Source organism: Glycine max, chromosome 19 (genome assembly GCF_000004515.6).
Source record: "Glycine max cultivar Williams 82 chromosome 19, Glycine_max_v4.0, whole genome shotgun sequence".
Taxonomy (NCBI): domain Eukaryota; kingdom Viridiplantae; phylum Streptophyta; class Magnoliopsida; order Fabales; family Fabaceae; genus Glycine; species Glycine max.
Window position 1 is genome coordinate 5,054,824 of NC_038255.2, and position 19,978 is coordinate 5,074,801.

The window sequence follows — 19,978 nt, forward strand, 5'->3', positions numbered from 1 at the left end:
ATGAATCTTCATGTATCATTACTCCTTCTGTTTAGTCTCAGTCTTTATGTGTTTTATAGTGTTTGGTTCTATGGCGGTTGCTGAGAGACAAAACCAAACACAGACTTAATCATCTCAGTCATTGTGCATTTTATTTGTTGACTTAGTCTGCTATGGGATGGATGGTACAAACCACTGTATTATACAATATCTGTAGAGGAATGTAAATAAATAATAAATAAATTAATAAAACAACAGAAAATCTGCAGACATAAACAAAAGATGTTGAGCTTCAGAAATTCATTCACTTTGAGATATGAATTGCATGTCACAAGGTAAAGCCAGAAACAAAAAGATCGTTGTAGGACTTTTATTTTTCAACTTCATGTGTACATCAATGAAGTTTTTCTCTGCATATCTAAATGATATTCATTTTCACCTTTTCCTGAATTTGGATTCCAAGTAGTGCATGTTTATACCAATTACCTTCCCTGTTTTTTGGCTACGTATATAAGTTTTTCTTTGTTGGTTCCCATTCACTTCAATAGGTTTTAAAATGTTGCTGATGTAGGTCATTATTTAGCTACAATAAGCTGTTTTTGTTAATTTTCCACGGCCTAACTTATCTATGCATAATCAAAGTTCTGCACAACCAAGGATGTATAATTGATTATAGTGGACTATTATTCTTGTGTATACAGTTTGAAGGTCAAATTAAAGTTTTCATGTCTCGTTGATAATCCATAGGCATAATCGCCTATCTATTGGTTATTGGTGACTTTTAAATTAAATCAAACTCTTCCCCCACTGCAGTGTGCATGAAGAAACAAAATAACAAACTTCTTTGATATATTCGGTTGCAAACAAAATATCAACATTGAAGTTAGGCTTTTGTTTTTGAAGGGTTCCTAGAGGCGAAAAGATAAGTAGACACACTGCATTGCGAGATTTCAACTCAGAAATTCTTACTATATGTTCTAGAGTTCTATTACTCCATCTGTCACAAGGGATAGAATATTTCAAAAGTAATAATCATCTTATTTCAAATTACTACATCCAATCCAATCTTATATATAAGAAACAATTACTTAATTTATCAAAATCAATAAAAGCTGTTAGATTAGTTAACTTATCATAAATTTTAATTTTATTTGAAGACTACCCCTTACATTAAGGATTAAAGAGGGAGTTATTTTTTCAAAAGATAATTTTTCAACCAATAAATATGTCTTCTTTTGTTGATATCTCAATAAATACACCCACTTTCATGAAAAAATGAGTGTAATCATTAATAGACCTTACATTAATTAGGAAAAAAAAACTTATGTTTCTTATAATTAAGACCAAGAAAAAAAAAATTCTTACATTTAGGACTGAAGATAATAATATGCAGGAACTCTTTGTTTCTCCTTTCCATCAGAAGTCAAGGTTCAAATGGTGAATTTGCCCTTCACTCCATGAGTTAAAAATGTCAACACTATTTCAATATTTTGCAATAGAAGTTGTTTCATTAGATTAGCCGTAAACTGCATTGGTCTCATTTATAAGCAACAATTATGTTTATACAGTTTCTGTGAGGTTAATGGTTGGCATCCTACTTAGTTCAACCTGTCGATCTTCTAATCGACTCACAGCTCGAGAAAAGTTATTGCTTGCAAATGACAAGTTATCTTCTGTTAGATGGCGCTGTCGCCTTTGCTTTATTCTTGATATGAACTGAGAAACTTCACCTATAGAGGGGCGTTTCCTAGGTGATTTGTGTAAGCATTTGTGTCCAATTTTAGCAAGCTGCCTCACTTCTTCAAGATTGCATTTTCCCACCAGTTGCTTGTCAAGTATCTCATCTACACCATCATGATCCATTGCAGCCTTGCAATAAAAAAGATAAATAAGAAAATCAGACAGAAACTGTGAAGCCTATGAAGATCTTTTCCAAAGAAAAGTAACTTACAAGGTTAACATATTCCATCAAATTCTGATGTGGGTGGATGGCAGTGATTAGCTCAAACACTATGATACCGAAACTGTATATGTCACTCTTCGTTGTTAACTTGCTTGTGGAAATGTATGCAGGATCCATGTAGCCATATGTACCTTTGAGACCAGAATTCCGGTCATCAAAGATCTCTTCCTTTGAGAGCCCAAAATCAGCAACCTGCAGAGTATAATTTTGAAGATAATTTATACTTTTATAGGAGATTATCAATGCCATAAATGTCAAATTTTCTATTTACCTATTATAGTATATAAAAGTTGAGATGCAAGCTTTCGAAAATGCCACCTAAGCTTCATGAATTTCTATCATTTAGCATATAAGCAAATTTTACACATCTTTGCTCTCTGGTTGAGTGCCTTCTTAATTTACTTTTTAACAACTATTAATCTTACCATGAACTTAAAATAATAAATTTAACAACTATTGACATTATACATCAACACCATTTATAAATGTTAACTTTCTTTTAAACTTTTGTTTATTGAAAAGTAATGTTATTTTTAACTATTATCATGAAAGCTATGGTGCTTGAGGTTGCAACAAGATCATTTGTAGTTTGCACCATTATTTGTTCTAGAGGAATGTAGTTTTTATACATTTGTTTTTAGTTGTACAAATACCTTTATTTATTTTCCTACTAATTTTGTAAGACTTAACATATGTATGTCAATTGATTCCAATGTCAAACATGATTTAAACCTTAATATGTAACTTTTTTTAAAAAAGACATTTAAATTTTATTTTCAATTTAATGAATTTATTATTTTATAATGGATAACAACTTTGTGATATCATACTAAAAGATGTGACTCTACAAGAAAAGTGATTGAGCAGCTCACTATGATGTTTCACTTCTCTCATTATTTTTCCATTCACAAATTTCTTTTGGACAACAATCACCTAACCAGGGAAGGATAACATTGATGAATTTAATATCAGGCCAATGCTACGGTGGTCCAATTTTTTTGTGACTTTGGTGGACCACTAAATATGACCCTGTAGTGTAGGTATATACGAATTTTGATTAAACACCACCAGAAACACACCATCACCCTATTCTTCTCTCATGGGATGTAACTGATGGCATAATTGTAAACACAATAGTTCAACGACAGCATGGTCATTTATTTCATTAATGGCAAAATAGTCATACACATCTAAAAGAATAAAATAATCATGTTATTATTTTATTACATTTAACTGCGGCACCTTTCACAGCAGGTGACATTTTTTTTTTCCACCAAAGACCAAATAAAACGAGGTCCCCCCAGGCCTTAATATCAATGCAAATTTAGGAAAATGAATTGGCAATATGACTACCAAAAAGAGCTTACACAAATAATATTACCTTAGCTCTCATAGAGTGATCTAGCAATATGTTGGCAGACTTTAAATCACGGTGTATGACAGGTGGGACTGCCTGTTCCATGCATATTCATATTAACAAACACATTTTGGACATAGATTAAGAAAAAAAATACATCAATGAACACACATACTCCTTCATGAAGGTATTCTATTCCGTGTGAAATATCAAGAGCAATTTGCAGCCTTTGATCCCAACTCAATTCCTTTTCTTCACCTAGAAACATTCGCAGACTATTCTCAATTGAGACAACTTAGTTTGGCACGTGACAACTAAAAACATGCAAAAAAAGTAAGACACATAAAAATTAAAAAATACAAGATGAACGGGAAAGATCTGTCTCTTACCATATAAAAGATTCGCTAAACTTCCATTACTCATGTATTGATAAACCAGTATGCGTTGTCCTTTATCTACACAATATCCAACCAAATTCACAAGATTCCGGTGATGCAGTCTTCCTAGCAGAAATACCTGAAGCAACATGTTAAATATAAAAAGTTTAAGGGTTAACAACTGTTTCAGTCCCTTAATTTGGGGGTGTGTTTCTTTTAGTCCCTAAAATTTAAAAATGTTTCTTTTAGTCCCTAAATTTTAAAAAATTGTTTTTTTAGTCTCTAACATAATAAATTGACACTTTATGGCAGGTTTTTTAGCACTTTGTGGCAGTTTTCAAATGCAAATTCAAGTGACTAAAAAATAAAAATTAATTTAAGACCGCTAAAAATCGTCACAAAGTGTTAATTTATTATATCAGTGACTAAAAATGTAATTTTTAAAATTTAGGGACTAAAAAAAGCATTTTTAAATTTCAGAGACTAAAAAAACACATACTCCAAATTCATGGACTAAAAAAATAATTAAGTCAGTTTAATAAACCTAGCTGGTGGCTGATGCTAAAGTGGGTCCGTTTGTTTAAAATTCAATTAAAAAATGTTTTTTAATGAAATAAGCAGTTTTCTTTTTTTTATATGTTTGTCCAAATTGCTTTAAAAAAAAACTGTCGTTCTTAAGAAGCAAATCCTGTATGTTTCTTAAAAAACACTTTATTTAATTTTAAACAAACTAGTCCACTAAAAAATTTAGAACTATTGTCATCAGTTACATATAACCTAGGGGAAGTAAGTGATATTCTCTCCCACTTTATATCGTGACATATTCAGTCTTACAAAAATAAAGGAAACCATTGCCTCTGGAGGCTTTTACTTCCAATGAAGATAACCATATTACAAAAAGGAAAAATACAAGCTAATAATTCTAGATTGCTAGGTCATTCATATGGTAACGTTCCAAAACAGTTTAATGTAATTGGTACACTACAGGGTGTTTTGATTGTGTTTTATTTTTAAAAACTATTTTATAAAACGATTTAACAAAAACTAAATTTTAGAGAGTAAAAGTGAGAGTAGGAGAAGAAGATAAAACAGTCAAGGAAGAACATACGTAACAGAAAACTAAAAATAGAAAACCAAAACAAAAACAACTTAGAGATGTTATGTTTTTTATTATAAAAGCTGAAAAAGATATATTAGTTTTGAAGACAGTTTTCAAAAATTAATCTTATCAAACAAGTTTTTCCCGTTTTTAAAAATAAAAACAGAAAAGTGCTTTCAAGAATATGAATCAAACAGCCCTACATTTTCTGCATATATACTCAATTTCTGAATTAAATACTGAACAAAAAACTTTTTAATATATAGGGTACTTGAAATCATCTATGAATTTTGCAATGGTTTAAATACTTTCAAAATTTAATGTGTTTATGAGTCTCTCAATCAAAGAAAGGAAATAAAAACAGCTCAGGAAAAAATGTATAAGATAATTATGGAACCTTTTTCCAGTACTATACAAATCTAGTACAAAAGATAAAATTTCTCAATCCCACAAACCAAGCATCAAAATAGTTTTTCCTATACCTCTGTTTGGAATTCTTTCTCCCCTTGTTTGGAATTGGGTGCAAGCACCTTCACTGCTACAACCTCCCCTGTAGGCATTGTCGCTTTATAAACTGTGCCAAATGATCCTTGTCCCAAAGTAGTTGTGAAATTTTGTGTGGCCTTTTGAATTTCTCTGTACCATGTAAAGTGTCAGATACATAACATTAAAACGTTAGTAGTTTTTTTATCTGTAATTACTTTACATCTCCATTTCCCCACTTTCTCTTTTACTTTTGTTCTCTGGACTATGGTACAATGCAAATCAAATTTTGCAAGGCAATTCATCTGATTCAAAAAAAAAAAAACTTCCTATCTATAAAGTTCCCAATTCCACAAAGCAAATAATCAACGCATTATGATATCAATATTATATGCTTGTAATTTAATATAGTTTTTCATAACCAGAACAATTAGAAGAAAAAAAGAAAAAGTAAGCCTCAGGCTGAACAGCTCAAGACAGAAATGTACATACTTGTACAAATACTTAAGAATGCCTGATGCTGAAGCAAACCGATCTTTATTTTGATGATTCCACCAACTAAAATGGGAATTTCTCTTTAGATTTTCTGACCATGATGAGGCTATGGAACTATCAAGAGATGCACTAAAGTCACTACTTGTTCCCAATCCATTTGTTCGTATCGGCAGAGTTGTTAAACTAGACTCATTTGCAGATCGTCTAATATGAGCACGTTTCTTGTACCACCTTATGCCGAAAAATATGAGGCAAGATATCAGAATTCCAAGGGTCAAACCAACAGAAACACCAATGATGACTAAATCAGCTTGGCGAACCATTCTTTGATCTCTCTTGATACTCAAACAATGAAATCATCTTGCAGAAGACTAGTAATGCAGAGGCTCACTGTCACAAAGTTGGCACAATTTTATGTTAATTCAATACAAAGATCTAACTGACATCAATTGAACTTCAAGATAGTAAGTGATTCAAATATAAATCAATGACTCAAATGCAACAAGATTTACAAAATTTCAGATGTTAAACTCATGGATGAAAGTTTATTATACTATGGCAAAAAAGCTAAAAATGGAATCTCAGCAAAACATCCATACCATATGCTCTCTTTAAATATCTGAACTAAAGATGTGGCTTGGTTATAGAATGTAACACAGACACCTTAATTCTGATAACAATGACTAAATGCATATCTGAGTTACTATATTTTTGAAGAAATAATTATCTTTTCATTTTGCAACTTCCTAAAAGAAAGAAAAAGAAAAGCAATAGTTTCCGAAAAGATAAGGAGAAACAAAAACACAAGCTAATTATTTTTTACCATTGATAACTATAAGGTAATCCATAAAGAACTGAGCCATATTGCTAGTTTCCCTGAAGACAGATCACACATCCGAAACATTAGGAAAATTAATAAGAACATGTAACCAAAATATGCCCCCCTTTTTTCCATTTTATGATTCAGATAACAGTAAAAAGTAGCAGGGTTTGGGAGACAGTGTGCTATTAACAAACTCATCGACATCAATTAATTGTTCATCCATTTTGCACTATTTAACAAAGATGAACATATAAAAAAGATGCTCATTTCCCACTACCCTCTACAAACACTGAAAACGTAAACAAAACAAAAAACCACAAATCAGAAACAAAACTCCCAAAACAAACCCATCAAGCCAAAATCCAAAAAGCTAAAACCTTGATCAGAACCCCTTCATGATCTTCTAAGAAGAAAAAAAAACCCACATACCTAATCAGCAGAAGAACAGCCCCATGATGAAAAAATCAGATTTTTTGTTCAGGGTTGCGAGAATTGTGAACGATGATTCTGAAATTGACCCTCTTTTGGCTACTGAGCTTGTGGCTGACTTTGGGGTCCAAAGTCAATGGCATGAAGGGAAGAAACAGCGACCCAGTTGAGGAAAGAAACTGTGTGTTGTGGAGACAGTGAAAGAGTAACTACTGAGAAAAGGTGAAAGAGGTTTTGAATTGGATTGGATGAAATGAAACTGAGTGGAAATAAAAGGAGGGGTGTGTGGAGTGGGTGGGGCAATAAGCGTGGTTGAATTGAAGTGAGAGTGGGTTTTAAGGTTTTAAAAACTTGGGAAAATGGGTACGGGGTTGGGAACAATTCAATTGGTCGTTAGGGTATGTTTGTTTTTTTGTCTTTTTATTCTTCATTTCTTCTGGTGTTAGTATTTTTACTTCTAAAAGACTCGGGGATATCACATGTTGGTTTATATGATATTGGCATCAATTAATCGTATTATCATTTTTGTCAATTGTGATTGATTACATATTAGTTGATTCTTAAAAAAATGGACCGGATATAGAATAAATTAAGAAAAATAGTAGGTAGTGAGTAGAATGTATAATATTATATAATATAATAAAAGTGTCTAAGGTAGTAGCAAAGTGTATAACATATAATAGTAGGGAGTATATTATATAAATGTGTCTAAATATGATCCTTTTTTTTCTGGAGGGATGTAGCAACTCCAGATGTATATGTATGAAAATATCCACTCATGATTTTATGAAAACTAAATCTCATTTCTATGTACAAATTTGTCTAATGATCTTTTTTATTACATTAAAAAGCATTAAATAAATATAAATATATTAAATGTCTTAAAAATATAAATATGCAGTATTTAATATTTTTCATTATACAAAAATGATTAAATAAAAAATAAACATTTAATAATATCTTAGAAATGTAAAATATTTAATACTTACCGTACAAAAGAAAGTGTGAGGATTAGAAGGATTCAGAATCATTGTTGTTATTTTTTTAATCACAGGGTATCCCGGTCGGATTAATACATTAAAGCTATTTTTTTAATATTTAAAATAATTACATACTCAAAGTTTGAATTTAAAATTTGAGACCAATGATTAAGATAAAATAATTCAACTTAGTTGATCCATGGACAAGATGATATTTATTGTTTTGGTGAATGTTGATTGTTTCTTTTTCTTTAAGTGAAAAATGTATTTAATATGAAAGTGTATAATTATTTATTTAAAATTTAATGCTAATAACTTGGGTGGTAAATATTGAAAAGGGTATAATATGAAAAGTATGTCAGCACATTGTTACACGTTTAACGAATTGATAAAATACAGAAATTTAAAAAATATAATAATAAAATATGAAAAAAATTGGGTGATAAAATCTGTAAAATAATGATAATTTATTGATAAAATATATAACTAAATTTATTAAAATAATAAATGTATATCTTTTATAAAAAAAAAAATCTATCTTGAACTACATCTTATCTTATTCTTCTTAAACTTCAATGATAAAATAATCTTATTTCACAATGAAATAAAGATTTCATTTTAACTAGCGCACAAAGCCGGTAAATGTAGTCCCTTTATATTGTATTGGATGTCTCTATGTGTGTTTGTTTTGTGTGGGGCTGTGACTCATTTCCCTCAAACCTAGTCCTTTCCGCCTTTTCACCTATATTTCTGCCTCTTGCTGCCTGCATCTGAATCTTAACTTGGTTTCTGTAGTTTAATGTTGATGAATGTTACAAGGTGGGGTGAATTTTAACTTATTAATTGTTTTGGTATATGTATCTGTTTGTTTTGGTGCCACCATTATTGAAGTTGTTTGAGCTTGTATATATATGTTATTTTAAAGGTACGCACTTGGTTTAGGAAGTGCATAATTGACCTTAGATAATTAAGAACTCAAGATCTTCTAGTCCACTCGCTACAAGAATAAAGTACTTTATTACAAGTCAAGTTAAATAAAAAAAATAAAAAAAAAGTTGCCACTAGCAACATATTTTCTATATGCACATATGTAAATAAGTTTTTCCACTCTTTTTTTTTAAATGCATAATTTATAAGACTAAAATATTAAATATGTGATGTAACAAACAAAAAAAAATGAAAAACAGATCATTAATAAATGCGGAAAACAAAATCAAAATATACCTTCTGTCATTGTCATGAAAGAACTGTTTTGTTTTATTTTGGTTCTTTCAAGTTCTCACTCTCTCTTTAGATATGATACGAAAATGAAAGATGTGTGAGCTCAGAGACCAAACACGTGTTATATATAGGCATTCTACCATCAAGAATGCATTTAGTAGTCATTACTACTCATTAGTAATCATTACCGCCCATCATTAGTCATTACCATCCATTAGTAATCATTCAATATAATAAAGGACTATTCAAGGAGGAAGAGTTTGGTTTGGATGAGCTCAACATGGATGGACCAATCACTTAAGTAAGAAGTAAGAGATTCCAAGAAGAGTTTGGTAAGAGACTAAATTCTCTCATGGAGGAAAAAAAAAAGAAGCGAAACTCATAAATTTTAGCCAACTTTTAGAATAAGATTTATTTTTGTTTTTGTTAGACAAGTGGCCTCAGTTATCTTAAGAAGGGTGGTTGAATTAAGATAAAAAAAAAAAAAAGAACTATTCCCCAATTAAAAATTTCACTCCTTCCTTTTTGGATTAACAATGCATCCTTAATATGAATTACTCAAAAGACAATTCAAAATAATTTTTTTTAAAGCAAAAGATAAATAGCAATAAATAAAATAAGTTTAAGGGAAGAGAAAATGCAAACTCAATTTTTATATTGGTTCAGCCACGTCCTGTGCCTACGTCTAGTCCCCAAGCAACCCGCTTGAGATTTCCACTCTCTTGTAAAATGCCTTTTACAAAGTCCCAACCACACAGGGACAACCCTTCCTTTGTGTTCAGAAATCCTTACAACTTAAGAGACCCTCAGTCCCTTAATCAATCTATTTGAATAAGAAGAAGAAGAAGTTTCTCTCTTTAAGAGAATGATATTACAATTAAAGATCAATCAAGATTCCTTATTGAATATACAAGTGTTTGACCAAGGAATCTTTTTGAGAGGATAAGACATTTGAGTTCAGAAAAATTCTCTCTGGAATTTCGTAACCCAAGTCACATATTTATAGGCCTTTGATGGCCATTCAAAAATCTCTTGAACAGATGTGACTCTTGAGAGTTATTTTCTGAAGAGTTATGACTCTTGGGAGTTATTTTCTGAAAGAGTTATTTTCTGAAAAGTTGTGACTCTTCAGACTTGAAATTTGAATTTTAAGTTATGGTAATCGATTACACACAAGCTGTAATCGATTATAAGCTTTGAAATTTATAAAACGTTTAAAACTTCTAGTAATCGATTACAAGTCTTGTGTAATCGATTATAGGTTTTTAAAATCAAATTCAAAATTTTAAGAACATTTCAGAAACTACTTTGGCCACTGGTTCTGGTAATTGATTACCAGAGAGTAAATACCATATTTTTTAAATTTCAAAGAGCTTTTTGGAAAATGTCCTTTGGCCAAACCTTTTGCATCATCAAGTAAAGAATATTGTCTAAGACTCTAAAGACTAACTTTATCATTTATCTTGAATTTCTGAGTCCTTGACTTGGATTAAACTTGAGAAGCATTTATCTTGTGGCATCATCAAAACTTCATATTAAGTATGCTTCTACAGTTTTTAATTGTAGTTTGGGTCTATTTTGGACTTGTAATGTGCTACGACCTTTTATTGTTATTTTTAAGTCTTTTAATTATTAACTAATTATTGGGCCTTGGGCCTAATTTAGGGTTATTAGTAGGAGTTATAAATAGACTCCTTAACCACTTTGTTGGAGTTTTTGATGAAATTTCATATTAGGCACAGTTAAGAGAGTGTCTGTCTTGGTTCTTATGTGAAACCTTAGGTTCTTATCAAAGAATTGTATTCTTTTTGGCGAATCATCTTCAACTTATAAATCTTTCAAGATTGTGACGTTGTTTTTTCCATCTCCTTTTCTAAATCCATCTTTTCCTTTTTATTTTCTCCAATTTTAAAGAGTCTTGAATAGGTTCCCCAGTTTGTTGATGCTATTAGATTCGCAAATTAGGGTTCCATCAATTTCAATATTTGGCTTTTCAACTCCAAAACTAATAGAGCACTTGACCTTCTGTGACACCCTCTACCCCGACATATATATAAACAAATAAAATATATTGGTAAACAAAATCACATGGGTAAAAGGTTCACATTCACTTCAATTACCAAATAAAACTCATTAAAAACATATTCTGCTCAAAATAAGGCCGTAAAAATTTACAAAAATATTTCATTAAATCAGTGAGGTGAAATAAAATAAACTAACATCATAAAATTAACATAAAAACTTATATCCCAATGTCACATCTTATCAGAGCGTTGTGTCCCAACGTCCTTCAGCACAATATTCCTTGAAGCAGTTCACCTAGTCATCTGCTCCCCCGAACACAAAGTTCTAGATCATCACAGGATCCAAACACAAACAACTGGGAGTGAGTTATCACATTCCTAACTAATAGAGAAACAAGACTACTAGATATACATATCATATAAACCAAATAAAACTTACTTACACGTAATTCACGTAATTCCACCACTTTGTCATTCAAAGTTCACTTTTCATCCATCAATCACACTTTTCAATCATCAATCACATTACACAAGAATCACACGTTCTGATCAAGACATAATAACACCTCAATTTCATAATAAACAATTAGCAAGCGCATGAGACAATTATGCTAAGACTCAAGCCTACATGCAATGTGGTACCATGTCAGTGAAAAACCACCCTGCGGCGCTTAGGAATACATAACAAGACACACCACACAATGGGTTTGCCAGGTCACTCTCACTAAGTAAGATCATAGGGAGACCAGTTAGGGTCACGATGTTTTGCGAGAATGCTCCAACCATATGGGATCAGCATAGGCTTAAAGGAGCACTCAAACACGGTGACCCCCAAGGCCTACACTTCGAAAAGTCCATCAGGGCCTCTTCCTCCTGATTCAGGTCTAACCCCTAAAATCATTTTAGCACACAGACACTGCTAGTGAATTATACAATACACACGACCTCACACTCGTGTCTTAAGCACGTGCAACATATTGCGCTACAATTTAACACTGGTTCCTAAATAGGAACCTACACTTTCTCTTTAATATTGGTTCCTAAATAGGAAACCTACACTTTCTCTTTAACATTGTGCATTTACATTTTTCTCAAGATAACATTGGTCGGATTATTGTACAATTCACAGCTTACAACACAAATAATGTCACATCAAGAGTTAATCACACACTTATTCACAACCAAAACTCATTCACAATTTCACATCTCATAACGTCACAATCCACCATCACATGTTTTCACGTATCTCACAATTCAACACTTGTTCTACTTTACACTTTTATTCAATCTCAATAACAATATTATAATCTCAAGGCAACATATCATTCCACAATTCATCACATATTTCATTTATAAGCACTGCTCATGAATTATACAATATCATGACCTCACACTCATGTTTCAAACATGTTTAACACAATTGCGCTACAATTTAACATTGATTCCTAACTAGGAACCTACACTTTCTCTTTAACACTGCGCATAAACACTGGTCGGGTTATTGTATAATTCATAGCTCACGATATAATTAATGTAACATCAAGTGTTAACACATCCACTTATTCACAATCGAATATCATGTCCACACTTTAACATCTCATAACATCACATCAACCATCCCATAACATTCCCAATGATATTCATAAGATACAACATACACATGTTCATGAAATTTAACCATAATATTCTCAAACTCCAACGCTTAATAATTTTTGGAATCATACTATAACACTCTACAATATTATTTACATAAATTATTAATATAAATAGCTACCTCTATATCTATAAACTAGCATACATCATATTGAATCACAAATTTCAAAGTAAGCTTTCAATGCACAAATTCTAAATAATTATATGAACACTTTGGTCAGTTTCAATTATGATATTAATTTTTTAAATTATATATAAAAATCTAAACAAAAAGAAAAAGAGAAAATACAAAAATCAATATCTCTCTCTAAATTTCTCCTTACTTTATTTCATCAATTCATATTAATTAGAAAAAGTACTCGATTTATAGGGTTCACGCTCAACACAATAGCATATCAATTTCACAAAAATTGGTATGTCAAACATATATAATTCGCTGTAATAATTATAAGGATAAAATGAAAATTACAAAAACACCCCAAAACCAATTCCAATTGATATCTCTAAGGATCCCTACACATGTTCTCACTAATTCCCAATTGTAAATAACTCATTACTTACCTCTAAGCGGGCTCACGTGTCTTCCAACAATGACAGCGGCATCTCTAGCAGTTCCCTGAGATTCCTCCAGTTTTTTCTCCAACTACTCTTATAGAGTTCCCAAACGTCAGCGAGACGGAGGAGGGATTGAAACCTCCACTTGTACTGTCTTCATGCGATTCCTTTTTCTCCCTCCACGAACATTATATCACAAATCCCAACGGTGAAAGTGTGATAAATTGAACTTCGAACAACATATCCAAATTTCATGAAAATCTAACGGTTAATAAAAACGGGATCGTAATTTTACTGAGACTGTTTTGGGTTTCTGCGGGAAAGGCAAAGGCTACAACGCCAAAGGTATTTCTCTCATCTCAAAGATGATATCAAAATTCCCAACGGTGAGAATGCTCGGAATTCTGCTGCAAACGTATTTCTCAAATTTTACAACGATCCAACGGTGAACGAGTCCAAGATCATCGTTTTTCTAAGACAGGTTAGATGGCCTACGGGAAAAAAAGAGGATTTTGGGAGAAGAAAGAAAAAACGAAATTGTGAGGCAGAGGAGGCAGAGGAGTCTGAAAACTGACCTAGCATGTTGCTATTTATAGCTAGGGGCATTTACGACCTATTATTTACTCTATTTATTTATTATTTATTATTTTATAAAAACAAACTTTATTTTATTCTCTATCAAACAAATAAATAAAATACCCTTTTTATTTTCTCTCAAATCATTATTTTAATTAATAATTATATCTACTTATTTATTTATTTATAAAATCTCATCATTTTTTTAAAACTCTATTTATTTATAAATAACAATCCTTTTTAATCTAGTTTACGAAAATTGAGATGTTACACCTTCCAAGACGTCAAGACCAATTTTAACAAAAATATTACATTATCTCACTTGATCCAAACGTTTTAACTCATTAATAAGAATAAGTCAATGCTCAATCTTCTTAAGAAATGAGCATGCGAATCATAGCGATAGTTCCTTTTATAATAAGTAGTATCATTCGTGTATTACAACATGTTCAATTTCCCTAGTATACTCAAGGTGATAATAAAACTTAATGAATAAACCAATGTTTATTCTTGGTCAAAAACATAATTTTTCTCAAATAAATCAATGTGCACTTGAATATGAGAAAATATCACAATATAAAAGCTTCAACTCTAGCCTGTATGTATACAATCATAAATTGGAACCAAGTTTCATTCTCTCTACATGATCCTTGAATTTAAACGTTGGCATGCCCTTAGTTAAAGGATTAGCGATCATTAACTCAGTGCTTATATGTTCAATGAGCACTTTCTTGTCTTTTACTCTTTCTCTAATGGATAAGTACTTAAAGTTGATGTGCTTACTTCGACTTTCACTTTTTGTTATTTTTAGCCATAAAAATAGCAGCTGAGTTATTGCAAAAAATTCTCAAAGGCCTTGAAATAGTATCAACTATCTTTAGCCTAGAAATGAAACTCTTAAGTCATACACCATTTGATGTAGCCTCAAAGCAAGAGAGAAACTCAACTTCCATGGTAGAAGTAGCAATCAAAGTCTGTTTAACACTCCTCCACGAAATAGCTCCACTAGCTATCATGAAAATGTACCCAGATGTTGATTTGCAAGAATCAACACAGTCAACAAAGTCTGAGTCTAAATAACCAATCACATATAGATTGTTTGTTTGTCTATACATAAGCATGTAATCTTTGTTCCCATGAAGGTACCTCATCACTTTCTTTGTAGCTCTCCAGTGGTCAATACCAGGATTACTCTAATATCTTCCTAACATTCCAACTGCAAAAGGAATTTCAAGCCTTGTGCATACTTGAGCATACATTAGGCTTCCAACAACTAAATCATAAGGAATGTTTTTCATCTGTTCCCTCTCAAAGTCATTCTTTAAGCATTGGCTCAAATTAAACCAATCACCCTTCACAATGGGAGCTACACTTGATGAATAATCTTTCATCCAAAATCTCTCTAAAATTTTGTTAATATAGGTTTCCTGTGATAGACCTAAAATACCTTGAGGTTTATCTCTATGAATCTTAATGCCAATGATATAAGATGCATCACCCGTATTCTTCATGTCAAAATTCTTAGAGAGAAATTGTTTTACCTCATGTAGCAAACCCTGACCATTGACTGCAAGTAAAATATCATCTATATATAAAACAAGAAAACACATTTGACTCCCACTGACCTTATGGTATATGAATTGATCCATGGGGTTTTCATCAAAACCAAATGAAGAAAATATCACATGAAACTTAAGGTACCACTAACGAGAGACTTGTTTTAAACCATATATAGATTTATTAAGCTTGCAAACCAAATGCTCACCACTACTAGAGGAGAAGACTTCAGGTTGTTTCATATAAACCTCATCCTCTAAATCACCATTAAGAAAGGTTATTTTCACATCCATTTGTTGAAACTCAAGGTTAAAATGAGCAATTAATGCCAAGATAATATGAAGACAATTTTTCTTAGATACAGGAGAAAATGTCTGTGTAATCGATTCCTTATTTTCGAGTAAATCCCTTAGTAATGAATCTTGCCTTGTATCTCTTACTGTTTCCTAATCAATCCTTTTTGGTCTTAAAGACCTATTTATAGCCAATAACCTTTGCCCCATTAGGCAACTCTACAAGGTTCCAAACTTCGTTACTTTGCATGGAACTCATCTCATCCTTCATGGCATCATATCATAAATTTGACTTTTTATAACTCATGGCTTGATCAAAAGTTTTGGAATCATTTTTAGCTCCAATATTATAGTCAGATTCTTGCAAATATAAAATATAATCACTAGGAATAGCTAATTTTCTTACTCTGGTAGACCTCCTTAATGTTGCATCAACATTTTCTTGTGGATCATGTTATTCAACTGGTTGTTCATCATTTTTAGGAATTTGATTATCAACTTAATCTATTGGATTATCGGTAATAGGTTGTGGAATGTCAGTCATTTGTTGTTCATCATCCCTTTGAAATTGAGGGGTATGAATTACAACTAATCTTTCACTTGATGTGAAAGGTTGAGACTCTATGTGATCAATTTCATAACTTAAGTCTCTCAATTGATCACTCCCACTGATCAAGTCATTTTCAAGAAACTTGGCATTTCTTGATTCCACAATCCTAGTAATATGATATGGACAGTAAAACCTATAACCTTTAGACCTTTCAGCATATCCAATGAAATACTCACTAATAGTCCTCGGATCAAGTTTCTTCTCTTATGGACTATATATTCTCACCACAGACGGACAACCCCAAATCCACATATGTTTCAAACTCGATATCCAACCTTTAAATAACTCAAAAGGTGTCTTTGGGATAGCCTTGGTTGGAATACGGTTTAATATATACACTATTGTCTTTAGTACTTCAGCCCACAAGGATTTAGGAAGATTGGAGTTGTTAAGCATACTATGTACCATGTCCAATAATGTTTGGTTCCTTCTTTCTGCAATGCCATTCTGATTTGGAGAATCAGGCATAATGTACTGGAAAACACTCTCATGTTCTTGAAGAAACTTTGCAAAGGGACCAGGTGCTTGTCCATTCTAAGTATATCTGTCATAATGTTCTCCACCTCTATCTGATCTCACTATTTTTATTTGCTTGTCGCATTGGTTCTTAACTTCAGCCTTAAAGACTTTAAAGGCGTCCAATGCTTCATTTTTGTTATGAAGCAAATAAACATTCATATATCGTGAATAATCATCTATAAAGGTGATAAAATATTTCTGACCACATGCATCCATATCTGGATAACAAATATCAATATGAATTATTTCTAATATGCTTGAATGTCTGTTAGCACCTTTCTTATACATGTTGGTCTGCTTATCCTTAATACAATCCACACAAGTCTTAAAGTCAACAAAATCTAGAGTATTTAGTACCTCATCTTTCACTAACCTTTCAATCCTCCCAATGGAGATATGTTTTAATCTTCGGTGTCATAACATAGAGGAATTCTCATTAATATTACACTTTTTAATACCAGTTTGAACATGCATTGAACTATAAGTGGCATAATTTTGTAAACCAAGAAGATAAAGACCATTAGACAAGATACCATTCCCAACACATTCAGAATTATAAAATAACTCAAACGATGTGTCTTTAAAATTAAAGGAATATCCAAAAGGTAAGAGTCTGGAAACCAAAATCAAGTTTTGAGAAAAACTTGGCACATCAAAATTCCTTTCTAATTTCAAAATAAAGTCATTACTTAAAGTTAAAATGAAAGTTCCAATGGCCTCCACAGATTAGCCTAGCTTATTGCCTAATAAAATGTTTTGCTCACTTCCTGTTGGTTTCCTTAGGCTTTGCATACCCTGTAAAGAATTTGCAATATGGATTGTAGATCCAGAATCAATCCACCATGTATTAATATTAACACTAGCCATATTAGATTCATAACATACTAATGAGATTGATTTACCTTTCTTCTCAAGCCATTTTTGGAATCTGGGACAATTCTTCTTCATGTGTCCCTTTTGCTTACAAAAGAAACACTTTTCCACCTTCTTAATATAAGCTTGAGGTGGTATTTTACCATTTTCCTTCTGATTAGCTTGAGACTTAGTTGTTATGTTCTTCCTATAAGCAGTTGTCAACAGTGCACTCTCACCCATCTCCATTACAAGCTTTTCTTTTTCTTGAACACACATGGTCATCAATTCATTGATAGACCATTTTTCCTTATGTGTGTTGAAGGAAATCTTAAACGACCCATATTCCGGTAGAAGGGTGTTCAGAATGAAGTGCACTAGGAAGGACTCAAACATATCAACCTTTAGTTTGTTAAGTTGAGCAGAAATATCTTGCATTTGCATTATGTACTCATGCATACCTTTCACACTGGTGAGCCAGAGAGAGAAAAACTTCATGATCAGGGTGCTTGCTAAAGCCTTATTTAAAGTTATGAACTGGTCACGAATAGCCTTAAGCAAGTCTCAGACTTTTTCATGTTGATCGATAGCCTTAATGAACATCACGCTGAGCCGATTGGATCGCTCCCACTGCTTATATGTGTAATGGCAGTTGGGCTACTTGCATCAGTCATTGCAGGTGGTTTGTCTTTCCTTATAGTATAGTCTATGTCCACCCACCCCAAGTGTACAAGAATTCTCTTCTTCCATATCTTATAGTTATATCCTTTGAGTTCAGGAACATCACATTGAATATCATAAAAACTAATAGTTTGAGAAGTTACAAAAATCCAAAAGCTTATGTCAAAATTTGAGGCATATTAATCTTAATTGTATGTTTTACCAATGTAAACATACCAGAAAATTAAATCTTTTTGTTAACGGTTTGGCAAGTATATCAAATGTCTAAGTAGTAAAGACTCAGAAGTCTAAGTGTCGATTTCCACAAGGACTTTGTTTTGTACTTGTGTTGAATAATTTCCAATTTATAAGAGGAAAAGATAAGATGAGTAAAAAGAACAGTAACTAAATAATAGATATTAATAGAAAACAAAAGAAGTAATAGGGAATTCAATGAGATGAGAATGTTAGAACCTAGCATGCCTTATTTTCCTAAGATGTATTATTTGATATTTTTCTCTACCAATCAGGTGAATTTTTCCTACCCACATCTATTAAAATACTTGTCCCTGATGTCTCACAATGACAAGTCTATTTTAACTATCTATCTCCCAAACGTCTTTGCAAAGATTCAACAGATAAAATGCATGAAGTTATAATTCTATATACTTGCTTTGATGCATGGGCATAATGCAATCGCTTTATGTCTAGCAATGATTTTATTAAGACATCCCTTCCTTTTAGTTCTATTAGAAATTACCCACTATCGAGCGACTAATTCCTAAAACAGATGCATGCAAAACCTTCCTTGTATTTCTATTAAGGATTACCCTCTGTCGAACACCTAACCCCCAAAGATGATGCAAGGATGAATGACACATGAAATTAAAATAAGAAAGAATAATGGGAAAGAAAACACCTGTTTGCATTAATAGATATGCAGTGTACAATACATCTTTTGGCTTTTTAGGCCTGTGAGGTCCTAACTAAGGTTTAGTCTCTCATAACCATAAAGGGTCTTACACTTAAAAAGGGGCATAGGAACTAATGGAAAAGAAGGGATGAAAAAAGGGAATAAAAAATTATGAGAGAGAAGAAAGAATTCCTAAGTGAGAGTTCTCAGGCTTTGGGTGTGTATTAGAGTGCTCTGAGACTCGGTGTGTCTTTTCTCCTTGGCTTGACTCCCTTATTATAGTTGCTGGAGTGAATTTGGGTCTGATGCCAAAAATCTTACTTCTTCATATTTTTTATATTTTTTGCATCTTTTTGGATTTTATTCCTCTTTTTCATATCTACAAGTCATAAATAAGAAATATATTAATTCCTAGCATTTAAGCCAAAAATAATTGTTAAATAAATATTTTTAAAGATATTTCCATTATATTTTTATTATAAAAAATAACTCATATTTAACAGTTATCACTTTGACATAAAAATTATCTGTGGGCTAAATCTTTAATTCAATAAGATACA

The 19,978-nt window shown here is 31.9% G+C and overlaps 1 protein-coding gene across 2 annotated transcripts; it reads right to left on the reverse strand.

Moving 5' to 3' along the window:
- Positions 1-1,467: 1,467 nt before the first annotated feature.
- Positions 1,468-7,347, reverse strand: LOC100819995 (calcium/calmodulin-regulated receptor-like kinase 2). Of its 2 annotated transcripts, XM_041012947.1 has the most exons (9): positions 7,006-7,347; positions 6,577-6,629; positions 5,751-6,143; positions 5,258-5,411; positions 3,689-3,815; positions 3,475-3,557; positions 3,324-3,395; positions 1,931-2,134; positions 1,468-1,848 (listed from the first exon to the last, which is right to left on the reverse strand). In XM_041012947.1, the coding sequence occupies exons 3-9, from the start codon at positions 6,074-6,076 to the stop codon at positions 1,540-1,542; spliced, it is 1,275 nt and encodes a 424-aa protein (XP_040868881.1). In that variant the 5' UTR covers positions 6,077-6,143; positions 6,577-6,629; positions 7,006-7,347; the 3' UTR covers positions 1,468-1,539. The 2 variants fall into 2 exon arrangements, with proteins under 2 accessions (XP_040868881.1, XP_003555013.1); XM_003554965.5 differs by lacking the exon at positions 6,577-6,629 and having other exon boundaries at positions 7,006-7,346.
- Positions 7,348-19,978: the final 12,631 nt, after the last annotated feature.

Bases quoted from the DNA above. Each gene is read 5' to 3' on its own strand.
- LOC100819995 (XM_041012947.1), bottom strand. From the start codon at position 6,076: ATGGTTCGCCAAGCTGATTTAGTCATCATTGGTGTTTCTGTTGGTTTG. The intron at 3,558-3,688 runs GTAAGAGACAGA...GAATGTTTCTAG, and splicing joins TTTAGCGAATCTTTTATATG to GTGAAGAAAAGGAATTGAGT. The intron at 2,135-3,323 runs GTAATATTATTT...TATACTCTGCAG, and splicing joins ATCACTCTATGAGAGCTAAG to GTTGCTGATTTTGGGCTCTC.